General features: G+C 35.9%; 1 protein-coding gene across 4 annotated transcripts in view; it reads right to left on the minus strand.

Annotated features, from left to right (window-relative positions):
* Nucleotides 1-19349, minus strand: part of CCDC172 (coiled-coil domain containing 172) — a 55524-nt gene that overhangs the window by 14799 nt on the left and 21376 nt on the right. For all 4 annotated transcript variants that reach the window (XM_055242753.2, XM_055242770.2, XM_055242762.2 and 1 more), the window contains 2 exons: nucleotides 7431-7532; nucleotides 6980-7082 (listed from right to left, as the gene is read on the minus strand). In XM_055242753.2, coding sequence (XP_055098728.1) covers nucleotides 6980-7082; nucleotides 7431-7532 — 205 coding nt within the window. The remainder of the gene's footprint in view (nucleotides 1-6979; nucleotides 7083-7430; nucleotides 7533-19349) is intronic.

Raw genomic sequence — 19349 nt, forward strand, 5'->3', positions numbered from 1 at the left:
CACTTTGCACTGGTTATTGTCACCTTTCTCTGAGTCATCAAATAATGACTATTATAGGCCAACATTGTTAATTAGTTTAGAAAAACTTATGTTCCATGTATTTTTATAATTTCCTGCATCATTATAAATTTTTTTCAGTTACCTCTCAGAGACACAGAAAACCCTTAACTAACAACATATTCACTTTAGCTACAGAATTGTACACACTACTATTTAAAGTAGAAAGGACAGATTTCACCCAAAGTCCTAGTGCTCAAATGCAATGCTGTTAAAACTTATATATATTTCATTGCAGTCTCTAGTTTTCATATAAGTGATTATACAATTTTGCTTCCTAGTTTTGCTTTTGTGTGTGTGTATTTGTGTGTGTGCTCAATGCTATTCTATACATTTCCCCCAGTTAACTATTAATTGCATACCAATTAATACTATTTAAGATAAATATGTAGTAATCCTAGTGGTTACACCACTAATTAACATAATCATTTCTAATAGTAGAGCATTTCATTTGTTATTTTTTTTTACCATAAATAACATTACTATGAACACCTTTGTGAGCATAAAGCTTCTTCTGTACTTAGCATTGTCTTCCTTAATGTAGAGCTCATAAATGGAATTATTGGGTCAAATGGCATAAACATTTTAAGATGCTTATAATAATTTGTTTGTATTAAATTTCATTCCAAATACATCTAAGCATGTATACTGCCACCAGCCATGTATAAGTCATCTCTGCAGCACACACTTGCCAATTTTGATTATGATCATTTGGTCTTTCAAAAATTGATAGAATAAATAATATTTAGTGGTTTTAATTTGCATTTCATTGAGAATCAGTATAGCTCAATTATATCGTCTTACTCATTTTGGTATCCCCAGCAACTAGCATATTGTATGGTACAAAGTAGGTGTTTAATGCATGTTTGATAAATGCATGGATAAAGAACCATTAATTTAATGTTTTCTAATGGATTTTTATCAGTTGATTTTTTAAAAAGCTGTTATTCTTTGTTTATCATAATGACTATAATTTTATTCCAGCTTACCATTTAACCTTGATGACTTTTACTGACATATGAAACTTAAAATCTTCTATTATTATTATTATTATTTTTTTTTTTTTTGAGACCGAGTCTTGTTCCTATTGCCCAGGCTGGAGTGCAATGGTGTGATCTCAGCTCATTGCAAACTATGCCTCCTAGGTTCAAGAGATTCTCCTGCCTCAGCCTCCCGAGTAGCTGGGATTACAGGCATCGGCCCCCAGCTAATTTTTGTATTTGTAGTAGAGACGAGGTTTCACCATGTTGGCCAGGCTGGTCTCGAACTCCTGACCTCAGGTGATCTACCTGCTTTGGCCTCCCAAAGTGCTGGGATTACAGGTGTGAGTCACTGCGCCCAGCCGAAATTTTAAATCTTATATGTTAAATTTATTAATCTTGTCCTTTTTGGTTTTCTTAATCACACTAGAGGTTTAATAAGTAGTTCTTTCTACTTTCCACTGGTTTTTCCATGGACTGACTTTTTACATATTCTCTATCCCTATATTAATTAATATAAAATTATTTTAGTGGCATTTAAGCACAAAATTATTCTTTTTAAAGTACTGTCAGTAATCCAATTTCATATATAATTTATTTCTGAAAGTGGGTATGAAAGTTGAATGTGTGATAGTAGAATTATCAGTTTTCTAATTCTGCTTTTCTTCAGTCCAGGCCACCAGCAGATAGGTAAGAGCCTTCACAGGTGTGTAAGGCTAGACCAGAGGAATCTGCTGAGAAAGGGCTAGAAGAGGGAGCGGTCCTGCTAGCATCTCCCTTACTCCAAATCCTGATTGGTTGGGGTAGGCATCTCCTTTTACCATATATTTTCTGTCATCTTCCCAAACCCACACCAAAAGGGGTTGATTAATAAAGATAAATATAGGAAAATGAAAAAAGAAATCTGTATGATATCAAAGATACCAATGAATTTAGAAAATAATCACGGTAATATTTTGTAAGGCTTGTATAATAAAATTATTTCACAATTTAGGGGAAAAATTACATTTATATCAGAATATAACTTTTAAAATAATCAATAGAGTCTAACATAAAAATTTCCTCTGTATTTGCTTTGAAGCTTTAATAACTATAGTATGTGCCAAGGATTCACAAAACAGGGGATCTGTATTAGCTTGAAGGCTACATAATCAATGCTGTAGAGACACTTCCGTTAGTGAATAAATGATGAAGTTTTACCAGAAAAGATGCAGAGTCAACAGAAATATTCAGCAAAATATAGAGCTAAGAAACAATCCTGGAATTAAATGGGGATTCTCATATTTTATAAATGTGAAAAAAGATGGAGATAATATAGGTAAGGTACAGACACATAACTATTTGACTAGTATTTTGAGGACACTGTAGAACTGAGATCTTGTTACTCTTGTCTACTTTGAGCTTTTCTGTTGTTGAAAACAAAGAGCAAAGATAATGTAGACTATTTTATAAATGGAGCCTGGGTAACAATTCATATTACTCTACTAAATGGTGCTATTCTAAATAATGTTACAGAAAGACTCTTGCAAGTATTTAACGGTACATTTATAAAAGTGTGTCTAATTATGAATATTTAGAAACTATCTTGTATATCCATTAATGAGAGACTGGTTATATAAATATGGCATCTCCATATAATAGCATTAAAAAGAATGAAGATTAGTACAAACTAAGATGAAAACGTCTACATTTTGATAAATAATCAAGCAAACTGCAGACCAGTAAGTGTGATTCATAATCCCATTTTTGCTAAACACACACAGACATACCTATGTACATGTGTGTACACACACAAACAGAAATAAATTCTGACAGTATACACATCAAACTTTTAACAGTAGTCACACTTGGGGTGTCAGAGCAAGGGTGTGAAAAGCGATCTCAGCTCACTGCAAGCTCTGCCTCTCAGGTTCACACCATTCTCCTGCCTCAGCCTCCTGAGTAGCTGAGGCTACAGGCACCTGCCACCAAGCCTGGCTAGTTTTTTTGTGTTTTTAGTAGAGACGGGGTTTCACCATGTTAGCCAGGATGGTCTCACTCTCCTGACCTCGTGATCTGCCCCCCCTCGGCCTCCCAAAGTGCTGAGATTACAGGCGTGAGCCACCGCGCCTGGCCCAACTATTCTCATAATAAAAAATATATGCATGTGAAAATATACATATTTATCTATGTATCCTTGAAAGAGTTTGAAAACATGTTATTACGATATTGAGTTTAAGCCTTCTTACAAGTCTAAGGACCAACAGTGTGACCTCTATGACCAACTTAACTAGATGACTTTTTCACTGAAGAGGTCACAGCACTGCTTTACTACATGACTTTAATGCATTTAGAGTGTCTAGTAGCAGGTGTATATTAACTTTTGTGCAGTTCACATTGCAAATATGCTCTTCACAAACCATACTACCCTTTTTTCTTTTCTTTTCTTTTTGTTGTTGTTGCCCTGTCTTGTGGTGCTGAAACAAAGCCACACCATCTCTAAGTGCTCAGAATGAAAATCTCATGCTGTTGCCTATGCAGATTTATTCCTAAAACAATATTCCTATTGCATTAAACAAGCAGAAATATCATCATTAAGAACTGTGCATTTTGGTAACCCTGGTGTTGGGTAATAATAAAAAATAATAGGTTTGTGGCGGGGTGCGGTGGCTCATGCCTGTAATCTTAACACTTTGGGAGGCCGAGGCAGGTGTATCACTTGAGGTCAGGAGTTCAAGATCAGTCTGGCCAACATGGTGAAACTCTGTCTCTACTAAAAATACAAAAATTAGTCAGGTGTGGTGGTGCATGCCTATAATCCCTTGCTCTGGGATACAGAGCAAGACTTTCTCTCAAATAATAATAATAATAATAGTAGGTTTGGGGATTTACAGAGGCCCAATACATAATACTCTCCTTTCCTGCCTGAAATCTACCCAATCAAAAAATAAGAAAGGCAGAAAGCAAGCATAAATGTCACATTTATTACTGATATAGCAGATACTGGAGAGTGGCTTAAATCTGTAGGCAAGGGTTTGCTAATATCAAACCCCAGTATTAGACTAACTTAACTCACACCATTAAAGGTAGCAGTGGACCCCACAGGCTTTCTCTTGTGGAGTCCAGCAACGATAAAACTTAAGAGATGGAGAAGCAGAGTGGGAAAACACGCTCTCTGAGGCAGGCCATGTTCCAAAGAGACAGGGAAAAGATAGGGGCTGGGCTTCACATTTCCCAGTTTGCCTTTCCAAATTCACCAATCAGTGATGTGTCACTCCTCTCCACATCAGGATAAGGGAATGAGGGACTAAGGGGAGGTCAGCATGATTAAACTTGTAAAGCTTTTTCCACATTGAAGAAAAAGATAGGAGTGAAAATAATCCATTCCAAAGTGGCACTTCCCAGTGGTTAGAATACGTCATGTCTTTGCAAATAACATTGAAAATATATGAAGACGAACTTTAATCTTTTCGTAGTGAAAATTCAATTATATGTAGACTCAATTACTGGAACAAATATTTATTGAACACTATGTGCCCTGGACTGTGCAAGATGCAAAGACTGAAAGAAAGATGAACCATAAGTGGAGGGAGAGCTGGGTTTCAAAAGGGTTTAACCACTATGCTTACTGCCTCTTAAGACTCTGATCTTTATTATTTCTGTTCTCCCTACACTATATGAAAAAACCAGATCAGTCATAATTACACACCTCTTTGGGAGGTTTCTGATGAATTAACCTAACCTATGGCTTAAGTGTTAATCATAGCAATATCCTATAAGTTAGCTGCTTAAATGTGTGTTAGTTACACACTCTTCAAAACAGAATTTTTAAATAAACAAACATCTTGATATTTATAAATAGAGACAGATTATTTAAAGCAGAGACTATTATCATTCTGAATGTGAACCATTAAACCATTGTGAATGCAGAGGTTACCTAAAGCAGAGACCACTAAACTGTGAAACACTGGTTCTCTACACTAATGGATAACATCAAGATAGAGTCCAACAAATAACCTGAACATGGCATATTAAGCTTTAAAATATGAACCATAATTGTTATAAAAGAATTTCAATATAGGCAAAATAAAACATGTATTAAAGTTGTCTAATTACTAAAACTAGAAACAATAAGCTCATAGAAATGAATTAATATTAAAGATTTCCTCTGTAATTGCTTTATTACTGGTTAAAGTTAGTGAGCGCAGAAGTCATAATAACCTTAAAATAAAGCTGGTTCTCAACTTGGGGGGACTTTGCCACCCCTTCCCCCAGCAGACATTTTGCAATGTCTGGAGACATTTTTGGTTGCCACAACTGGTGAATGCAGGGTGCTACTGCATGTAGTGGGTAGAGGACAGGGTTACTACTAAACATCTCACAATGCATAGAACAGCCCCCGACTACAAAGAATAATCTGGTCTAAAATGTCAACAAGGCCAAGTTTGAGAAATCCTGCTATAAAAATAACATCTACTGCATTAGAAGTCAAACCTGAGAAATTAAAAGAAATGCAACTATTATGGAATTCCATATACATTTGAACACAGAGATGAAAAAGACTATTCTATCCCAAAATTCAATAACAACGTCAACTTAATTTTGGCCTTCATGATGAAGCTGAATAAATGTCTTACTGTTTTTTGACACCATTAGCTTCTTGTTATTGCATTAATTGTAAGACTGATAGTCCTCTTTCCTAAAATCTTTATACTCAGTACTTTGACTTCACTCTTCACACCTGGGAAAACTTATGAAACATGCTAATTGGGAAACTAAGTACACATATCAATGAATGAACAGTAGGAATTGATAAATATTGGCATTTAATTTAATAACTGCTAAAATGCAATGAATGGACTAAATATATGCACTGATTTTTTTTCTATCCAAATTTCCTAAGTCATCATTTGTGAAGGAAAAAGCATTCCCTAACAGACTTTGTGTGTTTAATTTTAACCCAGAGCACATTTTTATAACTGAGTGATAAACCTACAAAACCGGAGTTCAGATTGGAAGCCCTCACACTACTAACTCTAATGACACCAGTGGGCAGCACCATTTTTAAAAGTGCAAAAAAAAAATGAATGAGCAGATTGTCATTATCGAAACTCATTCTGCATCACACATATCACCCAAGAGATTGATATTTTATGCTTATAAAACTTAATATAAAATCAAATTGCAAATATTTTCTCACAATCTACTAAAATTATTGCCTAAGGTAATACACTGCTAATATGAAGCATTTGTTCAGCTCTAGTGGACATATTTCCTATATGATTTATGTGAAAGAAGGCTTCATTTGTTTCTTCATAGATCCAGTAATGAGGTTTCTTTTCTTATATGAAACCCAGAAAGTACAGGAACTTCTTTAAAATTAAGCCAGCAAAGGTAACACTAAATTATTAATCAATGAGAGTCAAATTTTAAAACTTGAGGTCTTTACTCCTTGTGTTTATGACTATGTCACTTCAAATATCATACATTCATTACCCAAATGCATAAAAATCATCTAAATAATCCATACAGAAAATACATTTTCACTTTTTAAGAACAAAACCAGAGTAACAAATGTCAAGTAAAATAGCAGACTGATTTCCTCCCACCGCTGGAATCTAGAAAGATTAAAAGTAATTTCAATCATTTCCCGCCAAAAGTTAGGAATAACAGAAAGGAGAGTTGACTTACCTCTTGGGATGTGAAAAATACTGAGTCTCAAGAAAAGATAAAATTAATTTCACTATTATCAATCATCAACCCAATGCATCATGAACTTATGTGTGGCACTTTCTAGCCCCTCAAGTGTTTCCTTATTAGCACGTGTCAGAATACACAGAGAAGAAAATAATGTCTTCATCTGGAATTTTAAATTAATAATTGATGCACTTAGCTTTATACTGAAATCTATTTAACTTGAAAAGTTACCTGATTTATGCCAAAACATAATAGGAAACTCTTACCTTAAGCATTCTGCATCATTTTGAGGCTTTTCACTGATTTTTATTTTTTCTGCCTCTAGATATTTGGTAGTACAAATGGATTCATTCTCTTCATCTTCAAAAACTAAATAAATAAAAAAAGTTGCAATCTTTTGAAAATTAAACATAAAGATTATCTTTATTCACTCATAAGAACAATACTCTAATTTTTGGTACTTGCATATAAAATTTATATACTAATGATTTGTATTTTCTACTTTAATATAGCAATTACATGCACAAAAAAGATCTTTAAAAAATTTGCGACATTAAAAATATCAGATCTCACACTGATTAGTGTTCTATTTCTTTTTTATACCAATAATAGCACTATATCACAACAGGTTAATATATTTTAAAAGAATAATATGCCCTTATCATGTGTATATAACTATATTTATCAGCAAAATAAGCTAACTCATGAAGGTAATACCTTTAAGTTTTCTTTGGAGAGCAAATAATTCTTGTATCAATTCACTCTTTTGTTTTTGAAGTTCATTTAACTGGCTACTATCATGTTCCATTGACTTCATTTCTAGAAACAGATACAAAAGCATCCAAAATAAAATACTTAGAAATAAATTTAACCAAGGAGGTAAAAGACCTGTACACTAAAAACTATAAAACATAGATGAAAGAAAGTGAAGACAACACAAATAAGTGAAAAGATATCCATGTCTATGGATTGGAAGAATTAACATTGTTAAAATATCCATACTATCCAAAGTAATATACAGAGTCAATGCAATCCCCATGAAAATTCCAATGGTATTCTTCACAGAAATAGAAAAAAAAAATCAATCCTAAAAAATCTAAAAAGAAATAGAAAAACAAGTGCAAAAAATCTATTTTAAGCATTTAAGCTTTGCCTTACATGTCAGCAATTAGTAACATTTTCTCATGTAGTAAAAATCTAAGCAGCATACAGTTAATTTTAAGCTCCAACTAGCTTCCCCTGGCCAACTAGTAACTCTTCTTAAGAAACTGACTAGAACTTATTAATCACCAGCTGGATACAAAAAGATAAGTTAGTAGATGGTTAGCCTACCAAAAGAGAATTCAAAATATGTAATATCACTTAGTGAAATAAAGTTCCAAATAAGAAAACTATCCTTCATAATTAAAACACATTTAAAATGACATTGCGTAGTACTCATAATATGGCTACAAGCTTTCACAATAGTGCTAATATTGTTTCTTCTACCTAAAATGCCCTTGCTCCCTTTATTCTCATGACAAATCCCAATTCATCCATTAAGACTCATCTCCTAAATTTTCAAATATTCTTTCTCTTCTGCCATAATTTCTGGAACTCCACTTACATATTTATTAGATTCTTTTATGTTGTTCCACATGTCTCTGAGGAGCTTTTTAGTTTTTTGAAGTCTTTTGTTTCCCTCTGTGTTTCAATTTTTTAAGTTATCTCTAAATTCACTGGTCTCTTCTTCTGCAGCCTCTGATCTGCTCTTAATCTCTTCCAGGAAATTTTTCATATCAGATTTCCTTTCCTTCCTCCCTTCCTCCCTTCCTCCCTTCCTTCCTTCCTTCCTTCCTTCCTTCCTTCCTTCCTTCCTTCCTTTCCTTTTCCTTCCTTCCTTCCTTCCTTTCCTTTTCCTTCCTTCCTTCCTTCCTTCCTTCCTTCCTTCCTTCCTTCCTTCCTTCCTTCCTTCTCCTTCCTTCCGTCCTTCCTTCCTTCCTTCCTCCCTCCCCTCCTCTTCTTCCTCCTCCCTTTCTTTCTCTTTCTTTTCTTTTCTTTTTTTCTGAGATGGAGCCTTGCTCTGTTGCCCAGGCTGGAGTGCAGTGGCGCCATCTTGGCTCACTGCAACATTTGCCCTCCTGGGTTCAAGCAATTCTCTTGCCTCAGCCTCCTAAGTAGCTGGGATTACAGGCGCTCGCCACCATGTCTGGCTAATTTTTGTATTTTTAGTAGAGACGTGTTTCACCATGTTGGCCAGGCTGGTCTCGAACTCCTGACCTCTTGTTCTGCCTGCCTCGGCCTCCCAAAGTGCTGGGATTACAGGTGTGAACCACCGCACCCGTCCCAGATATTGTATTTCCTAACTTTTAGAGCCCCTTTGGTTCCTTTTACAAAGTTTTTATTGATATATAATTCACATACCACACAATTCATCCTTTTAAAGTATACAATTCATTGGGCTTTAGTATTTTCACAGATATGTGCATCCAATTACCATTATATAATTTTGGAACATCTCACTCCCCCCACCAAAGAAACTCCATACCTGTTAGCAGTCACTCCCAATTTCCCCTAGCTCTGCCAGCCCTAGGCAACCACTAATCTACTTTCTCTCTATACAGATTTGCCTATTCTGGACATTTCACAACAATGGAATCATACAACATGTGGTATTTTGCATCTGGCTTCTATCACTTAGCATAATGATTAAAAGGACTACCCATTTTGTAGCATGTTTCGGTGTTTCATTTATTTGATGCCTGAATATAATTCCACTCTATAGATATGCCCATATTTTGTTTTTGGATTCCTCATGTGATGGACATTTGGGTTGTTTCCACTTTTTTTGCTACTATGAATAATGTTATGAACATTCATGTACAGCCATGTGTTGTTTGACAACAGGGATATGTTCTGAGAAAAAAGTCCTTATGTGATTATGTTGTTGTGAGAACATCATCAAGTGTACTCACACTCACTAAGATGGGGTAGCCTACTACACACATAGGCTATACTGTATAGCCTATTGCTCCTAGGTTACAAACCTATACAGCATGTTACTGTATTGAACACTGTAGGCACACAGTAATAAGCATTTGTGTATCTAAGCATATCTAAACCTAGAAAACGTACAGTAAAAATACAATATAAAAGAGAAAAAATGGTACACCTGTGTAAGACACTTACCATGAATGGAGCTTGTAGTACTGGAAGTTGCTTTGAGTGAGTGAGTGAGTGAGTGGTGAGTGAATGCATAGGCCCATGACATTACTGCACACTGCTCTAGACTTTATCAACACTACGATTAGGCTACGCTACTTTAAAAATATTTTTCTTTTTTCGATAATAAATTAACTTTCACTTTCTTTAACTTTTTAAATTAACTCTTTAAAAACATTTTTTGACTTGTAATAACACTTAGCTTAAAACAAATACACAGTACAGTTGTAAAATATATTATTTTTTACTTCTTAAACTTTTTTTGTAAAAAACAAAGACACAAATACACACAATTAGCCTAGGCCTACACAAGGTCAGGATCATCAATACCACTATCTTTCACCTCCACATCATCTTGTCCTGGAAGACAAGCCCCTACTGGAAGGCCCTCAGGGGCAATAACATGGATGGAGCTGTCATCTTATCTATTATTGGATGGAGCTGTCATCTTCTTTTATTTATTATTATTATTATTTTTTGAGACAGAGTCTCGCTCTGTTGCCCAGGCTGGAGTGCAGTGGCATGATCTCAGTTCACTGCAACCTCCGCCTCCTGGGTTCAAGCAATTCTCCTGCCTCAGCCTCCCAAGTAGCTGGGACTACAGGTGCATGCCACCATGCCTGGCTAATTTTTTGTATTTTAGTAGAGACGGGGTTTCACCGTGTTGCCCACGCTGGTCTGGAACTCCTGAGCTCAGGCAATCTGCCTGCCTCGGCCTCCCAAAGTGCTGGGATTACAGTCGTGAGCCACCATGCCTGGCCCAGAGCTGTCATCTTCTGTGATAACAACGCCTTCTAGAATAATTCTTACAGGACCTGCCTGAGGCTGTTTTACGGTTAGCTTTTTTTTTAATAAGTAGGAGGAATATACTCTAAATAATAATTATAGAAAGTATAGGTAATACATAAACCAGTAACATAGTCATTTATTATCTTTAGCAAGTATTATGTACTGTACATAATTGTATGTGCTATACTTTTATATGACTGGCAGCACAATAGGTTTGTTTACACTGGGATCACAAAAACATGTAATATGTTGTGCTACAACGTCACTAGGCAATAGGAATATTTTCAGCTCCATTACAATCTTACTGCACCACTGTCATACATGGTCTTTCATTGACTGAAATGCCGTTATGTGGTGCACAACTGTACAAGGTCTTGTGTGGACATGTTTGCAATTCTCTTAAATATCTAGAAGTGGAATCATTGAATCATATAGTAACTCTAGGTTTAATGCTTTGAGAAATGGCCAAACTGTTTCCAAAGCAGTTGCATCATTTTACATTTCTCCAATTTCTCCATATTCTTGCCAACACTATTGCTGTCCACCTTTATTATAGCCACACTAGTGGTATCTCATTGTGGTCTTGATTTGCCTTTCCCTGATAACTAATAATGTGAGCAACTTTTCATGTTGCTCAAAAAAATACATCGTTCAGTTGTATAAAATTTTTTTTTCTTTTTAAACTATTTAGACTCAAACACATATAATTAGGCTAGGCCTACACAAGGTCAGGATCATCAATACCACTGTCTTTCTCCTCCACATCTTGTCCTGGAAGACAAGCCCCTACTGGAAGGGGCTTTGTATAGCTTTTTTGGGAAATGTCTATTTAATTCCTTTGTCCATTTTTAAATTGGGTTTCTTTTTATTAAGTTGTAAGAGTTTTTAATATATTCTGGATACAAGTCCCTTATATATGATTTGCAAATATTTTCTCCCATTTTGTGGTCGTCTTTTCACTTCCTTGATAGTATCCTTTGAAACATAAGAGTTTTTAACTTTGATGAAGTCCAATTTATCTATACTTTATTGCTTGCGCATATCTAAAATAAACCATTCCCTCAAGCTCATGAAGAGTTACACCCATATTTTCTTATAAGAGTTTTTCATTTTTAGCTCTTACATTTAGCTGTCTGATCCATTTTGAGTTAATTTTTGTGTATGGTATGAGGTGGATGTACACATTTATTCTTTTTTTTTGAGATGCAGTCTCTCTCTGTCACCCAGGCAGGAGTGCAGTGGCGTAATCTCGGCTCACCGCAAGCTCCACCTCCCGGGTTCATGCCATTCTCCTGCCTCAGTCTCCTGAGTAGCTGGGACTACAGGCACCTGCCACCACGCCTGACTAATTATTTGTATTTTTAGTAGAGACGGGGTTTCACCATGTTAGCCAGGATGGTCTCGATCTCCTGACCTTGTGATCCACCCGCCTCAGCCTCCCAAAGTGCTGGGATTACAGGCGTGAGCCACCGTGCCTGGCCTTGTTTATTAGCTCTAATAGTTTTCCTGTAGATTCCTTAGGTTTTCTATATACAAGATCATGTTATCTTTGCATAGAGATAGCTTTACCTCTTCCTTTCCAATATGGATGCTTTTTCTTTTCCTTTTTTTTTTTTTTCCTAATTGCTCTGCCTAAAACCCCCGCTAAAATGTTGATTAGAAGTTGTAAGAGTAAATATCCTTGTCTTGTTCGTGATCTTAGAGGGGAAATATTCATTCCATTTTCATTAAGAATGACATTAGCTGTGGGTTTTTCTATAGATGCCCTCTATCAGATTGAGGAAAGTCCCTTCTATCCCTAGTTTATTGAGTGGTTTTATCATGAAAGTTGTTGCATTTTGTCAAATATTTCTTCTGCATCTTTGGTTATTTTTGTATCTTCCATTTAGTTCCTCATTATGTTCATGTCCTTGAGTATATTTAGAATATTTCTAAAAGCTTTAATTATTTTTCCTTCTAATTGCATCATCTATATCATTTCTAGGTATGTTACTATTGACCAAATTTCCTCCTTGCTCTGAGTTATAATTTGCTGCTTCTTTACAGGTCTAGTAATTTTTGACTGTATACCAGACATTGTGTTTACTATTTTGTTAAATGAGTTTTGCTATCTTCCCATAAAGGACATTGATGTTTGTTCTAGCAGGCAGGTAAGCTACTTATGGGTCATGTTCAAATCTCATTTATAAGATTTTTTTAGGGTAGGTCTAGAAGAATATTTAATTTAATTTAATCCTTCTATTAAGGCAGAACTCTTCTGTTTAATGAAATATTTCTATTGTGACAAGATGGAACATGAATGTCTTCCATTCCCATATGAGCTCTTGGAATTGTCCACCTTATTGCACCCCAGTAGTTTTTCTTTACTCAGCCCAGTGGAGTTTCCTGTCTGTATACACAGGTTCAAGTACATCCAAAGACTCAAGAGGATCTCCATCCAGATTTCCGGAGCTTTGTCTCTGTGTAGATCTGTCCTCTCAAGTACATTGTCTTGAAAATTCTAGCTAACTTGGCCTCCCTAAATTCCAATCTTTGTTTCCTCAACTCAGACCATTTTGCATTGCTTAAGTTCCTCCTCCCAGTGCTACTATCCAAAAACTGTATCCAGTGAGAAGGCTTGGGCAATTAGGGCTTACCTCATTTGTTTCCCTTCTCTCAGGGATCATGGTCCTGTACTCTCTTGTCCTCAATATCTGAAAGTAGTTTTTCATATTATTTTCTCCAGTCTTTTAGTTGTGATAGAAGGGAGAATTCCATAAAATTATTCCTCATGACGATAAGAAAAGTTCTCCACATAATATTTAAATTATCCTTTTACTTGTCTCTCTTCTACATTAGATCACAAGCTCCTTGAAAACAGGAACTATGCCTCATTCATCTTTAAATCCCAATTTCTGTACAGTGCCTGGTGTAGTATATACAGTAGATGCTCAAGAAAGCATGTTGAACAAAACTAAAATAAATCATATAATTGACTTTAAATATTTTTGATTATTCACAATGTTTCTGTCCACTAGTGTAGGTAACTGAAAGTGGACAATTCAATGAAAAGAAAATACATTCATGTTTATCCTTCTGCTCCCTTAATAAACAAAAGTTTAAAATATAAATATAACTACATGCTAATATTTAATAGAGGGAATCCAGGATACCATAACACAATATTCAACAGATTAAAAAAGATACAATATTTTATTCATTATTAATTGATTTATCAGACATTCTATGACAAGAAAATCTTTGTAAAAGTTAGGCAAGAATGATGGAGAAATATTGGATTTAAATATTTCTGAAATATATCTTTCTTAATCCTGACACTTTAGGCTAAATGAAGAAGGTAAGTCTAAAGATTAATCCTTTAAAGAAAAAAATAAAACAAATATGCCAATTTCTTATGAGGCTTATAGAACAGAAAAAAATAAACACTGTGTTTGTGGTGATAACTTTTTTTCCTACTTGTTTATTGCCTCACTGTTATTTTATTGTCATTTTTATTTACAGCTTTATTTAGGTATAATTGATGTGGTAATCACTTTTTAATTTCTTCCATGGCCTAAAACCCACAATGTTCTAATCAACAGCTAGCTTTTATGGTTATGAATATTAAACCAACTAAGACAATCAAAATTAATTTACATCTTTTAACATGTGAATTGTCTTCCTCATATGTACATTGCCAATCATTGGAGGATATTGCCAAGCAAAGAAAAAGTGTCATATATTGCTTATCTCACATCTAAGAAAAATGAATTCAACAACTCGGAGAAATGAGTAAGAGGAACATTTTGAGAAAAACATTATGACAACCATTATTCTGAAGCCAAAGGTGATGAGCTGTTTTATCTATGAATTACCAAATGTTTAAAATAAATATTCAGTCATTTTACAAACAGATATATTGAGTATCAATTATTCCACATTTCTAGTTTCTCAGGCCAAAAACCTTAAAGTCAACCTTAACACTTCTTTCTCTCATATTCCACATCAAGTCCATCTTGAAATCCTGCTTGCTACCTTCAAAACATATTTAGAACCTGAATACCACTTACCACTTCTATGCTGCATCCCTGATCCAACTGCTCATCATCTCTCATCTGGATTACGGCCACTGTCTTCTAGGTTTCCGTTTCTGCTTTTACCTCCCTTAAGTGTGTTCTCAATAGCAGTCAAAGTAATCTTATTCAAATGTGAGACCCTTCGCTCTTTTGCTTAAGTCCTCCAATGGCTTCTGATCTCACTTCAGTAAAAGTCTTTAGAATGACCCACAAGGTTTTAAAAGATCGGGACTCCTGTCACCTCTCTGATCTCATGACCTCTCCTTTTACTCTAAATGCCTTAGGCTCTGCTTTTTCTCAAAAAATGATTAGGCACAATCTCCCTTCAGGTGATTCGCATCAGCTATTCCTTCTCTGTGAAATGATATTCCCCCAGGTATTCACTTGGTTTATTCCCTTACCTCTTTCAGGTCTTATTCAAAACTCGCCTTGTCAATGAGGCTTTCCCTGGACATCTATGTAAAACTGTACCACACACCCCACTGCAACCCCACCCCTTATCTATCTATCTCTCTTCCCTCCCTTATTTTTCTCCACTCCCTCCTTCTCTCATACTGGAATGTAGGCTCCATGAGGGCAGGGATTTTTTTCTTCTTTTCTTGGTCACTACAGTAACACCAGGTCCTATAACAATGCCTGATACACAAAAAGTGCACAAGTATTACTGAATGAGTGAATAAACTAAGCACATTTCAGAAATACATTTGTAAGCAAATGTAGTTCCTCTCTCTGTGAGAGTTTATACTTTAGTGGAAGAAACAGACAGGAATCAAATAATCACACAAGTGTGTAATTACAATGCTTTGAAGAAAAAGCACAGAGGGCAATGAGAGAATATAACCAGAAAAGCTGACCTAATATGGAATTGGGAGGGTGGAGTATCACGGAAGGATTTCCTGAGGATGGTAACATTTGAGCTGAGATCAGAAGAATGACGAAGTTAACTAGATCACTGGTCCCCAACCTTTTTTGGCCCCAGGGACTGTTTTTGTGGAAGACAATTTTTCCATGGACCAGGGGAGGGAGAGGGGTGGCTTCCGGATGGTTCAATTGCATTACATTTATTGTGCACTTTATTTCTATTTTTATTACATTGTAATCTATAATGAAATAATCACACAACTCACCATAATGTAGAATCAGTGGGATCCCTAAGCTTGTTTTCCTGCAACTAGACCGTCCCATCTGGGGGTGATGGGAGACAGTGGCAAATCATCAGCCATTAGATTCTCATAAGGAGCATGCAATCTACATCCCTCACATGCACAGTTCACCAGAGGGTTTATGCTCGAGAATCTAATAACTGCTGCTGATCTGACAGGAGGCAGAGCTCAGGTGGTAATGTGAGTGATGGGGAGTTGCTGTAAATACAGATGAAGCTTTGCTCACTCACCCATCACTCACCTCCTGCTATGTGGTTTGCTTCCTAACAGGCCACGGACCAGTACTGGCCCAGGGGTTGGGGACCCATAAACTAGATAAAGGATTAAAAAAGTATTCCAAATAGAACACAGTCAACGGTCCTGAGGCAGGAGGAAGTGGGGTACAATCTAGGAACACAAAGGAGGGCAGCATGCCTTTAGCATAAAGAAGCTGCTGGGTGAGGCTGGAAGGTGGAGAGGCACTAGATGCTGCAGGGATGGCAAAACAGGTTAAAAAGCTTGGTTTGCCATATTTAAACAGAACGTAACCTAAGACGCTTAATACAATAGTACAGTATTAATAACTTTTTAAAAAATTGATGTTCACATTTTGGCAATCTGAAGGCGTAAGAATAGGGTCCAATCCTGTGGTTAAAAAATAATAAATCAAAGATAATATCTGGCAGTGGGAAAAAAATCACTGAGTAGCAGAAAATAGTATAAATATAAAAATAGCTATGAAGTTAAAAATGGAGATTATTCAAAATCCAATGAAACTGGCTGACTAATCATAGTTATGGGCTAAAAGTTCAGTGGGCAAGGTCAGAATGAAGGAAGAAAGAGGAGAAAAGTCAAATGCCAGAAAATAACAGATGTGGTGGCACGAATTAGAAGTGGGAATGGAAGAGCAAACACTGACAGGTAAGAAGACAAATGGAAGGTAAACTGCACTGGGAAGTCAACAGCTTTAATATCTGCTTAAAATTTGAACAACTTCTTTCTCCACCACCACTACCACCAAGAAGAGTTGCCACAAACAGTTTCATAGGTTAATTCTTTTGAACACTGAAGGAATAGATAATTATAGTATGTACATTTTTCCAAACAGAGAAAGAAGAAAGCGTCAGTATGCTTTTTGTGAAATCAACATAATACACACACAAAGATTAATCTCACATATACTGATGCAAAAATCTTAAAGATGTTATCAAATAAAATTCAGTAATACATTAGAAGACTAAGAGTGCACAGCTAAGTAAGGTTAGTGATAGGATATATATAAATAAAATTTATTACATCAATAGATTACAGTTGGAAATATGAATGTCTCAAAAAAGGAGATGTAGTGGGAGGGAGGGAAGAATGGTGGAGGATACAACTAAACATAGAAAACCCAGTGAAATCAAGTTGTATCAGCTTCAACTAATGAAAATTTTGTCTTTGTTTTCCAATATTTACTGTGTTTCTAATTTTACTGGCTGATACTTTTAGAACACTGTTATATAATAGTGATGATATTGGATACCCTCCCTTATTACTAACTTTTATGGAAATACTTCTAGTTTCACTGTTAATCATGATGTCAGAGTGAAGCTCTCTCTCTCCTTCTTCCTCTCCTTTCACCTCTCCTCCACCATTCTTCCCTCCTTCCCCCTACATCGCCTTTTTAAAAACAATCATATGCTTTTCCAACGGTAATCTATTAATGTAATGAATTTTATTAATAGGTATCCCATTTCTGCTCTTCCTTCTGCTCAGCTCCTTACAATTTGGCTTTTGCCCTGCTTATTACCTCAATCTGCTCCCTTTCCTGAAGGCCACCAATGACCTCTGATTGCTGCTTCTTAGTCCTTATTGTAGTTGACAGCACAGCAGCAATCAACATGGGTTGATCATGCCTTCAAATACTCTCTCCCTAGGTGGCATCAACTCCACTCAGTAACGTGTTCTGCCCGTGTTTCATGAAACTTTTTTAGACTCTTTACTCAAGTTTTTGAAAATCCTGAGGTTCTGCAGGGTACTGTCCATTTTCTTTCAATACATTCTCTCTAGGTGAGTCCCAAAATTTAATAGCTGTAGCCCAGAACTATCTCTGAGCTCTTGACTTAAATTACAACTATCTAATTAACATCTATACTCAAATCTCTCGCTTGGCTAATCAGTATCATTCTTCAGACCTCAGTCTGAAGGCAACTTGTTCAGGGAAATCTTCCTTAACTTCCTAGTCCAGTTTAAGTCTACTTATATATGTTCTCATATCATCTTGTGCTTCTCCTTTTGAAGCAGTCATCAATTTATTATTATCTCATTCATACTGCTGGGGCCAGCACATTAATCAAAATAAAGTCCCTGCTATTAAAAAGATTAAAGTTTTATATGAAAATGTTATGAAATACCTAGAAACAGACTTTCTGAAAGAATAAAAAATCAACAATATCAGGTACCCTGAAAACAAATCATTGAAAAATAAATCCATATTTCTGGAAAAAGGGAACTAAACTAGAGGGCTCTGATAGTATTTGTGATATCAGGGACTTTTTTTCTTAATTTTATAGAGGAATAATTTACACAAAGTATATTCATTTAGAGCATACAATTTCATGACTTTTGACAGTCACTGACACCTATGAAACACCCACAGGCAAGAAACTGTACGTTTCTATCAACCCCAAAAGATTCTTTGTGACCCTTCACAGTTCATCCATTTTGACCCAGGCAACCATTGATCTGCTTGCTATTGCTGTAGGTTAGTTTGCATGTGTCTAGCTTCTTTTAATCACCATATTATTTTGAAATAGGTCCATGTAGTGCATCAGTAGAACTAGTCATTTTTATGTATTCCATTGCACAGATATGTCAATTTTGTTTAACCATTCACTTCCTTTTTTTTTTTTTTTGAGATGAAGTCTCACTGTCACCCAGGCTGGAGTGCAATGGCGTGATCTTGGCTCATTGCAACCTCTGCCTCCCGGGTTCAAGCCATTCTCCTGCCTCAGCCTCCTGAGTAGCTGGGATTACAGGTGCCCACCACCATGCCTGGCTAATTTTTTGTAGTTTTAGTAGAGAGGGGGTTTCACTATGTTGGCCAGGCTGGTCTCGAACTCCTGACCTTGTAATCCGCCCACCTCGGCCTCTGAAACCATTCACTTCTTAACAGATATTTAAGTTATGTTCAGTTTTTGACTACTGTGAATAAAACTGTCAAAACGTTAGGATATAGGTTTCATTTCTCTGGAGTATCTCATTGTGGAGTGGCTGGGCTGTATGGTAAATGTACATTTAGCTTGTTAAGAAACTGCAAAACAAATTTCTAAAGTGATTGTACCATTCATTTTACATTCCCATCACTACCATATGAGTATAAGATGCTCCACATTCTCAGCAACATTTGGTACGGTCAGTCTTTTTAACTTTAATTAAGTGGATATACAGTGATATATCACTGCTGT

The sequence above is a fragment of the Symphalangus syndactylus genome, chromosome 2 (assembly GCF_028878055.3).
Source record: "Symphalangus syndactylus isolate Jambi chromosome 2, NHGRI_mSymSyn1-v2.1_pri, whole genome shotgun sequence".
Lineage (NCBI taxonomy): Eukaryota > Metazoa > Chordata > Mammalia > Primates > Hylobatidae > Symphalangus > Symphalangus syndactylus.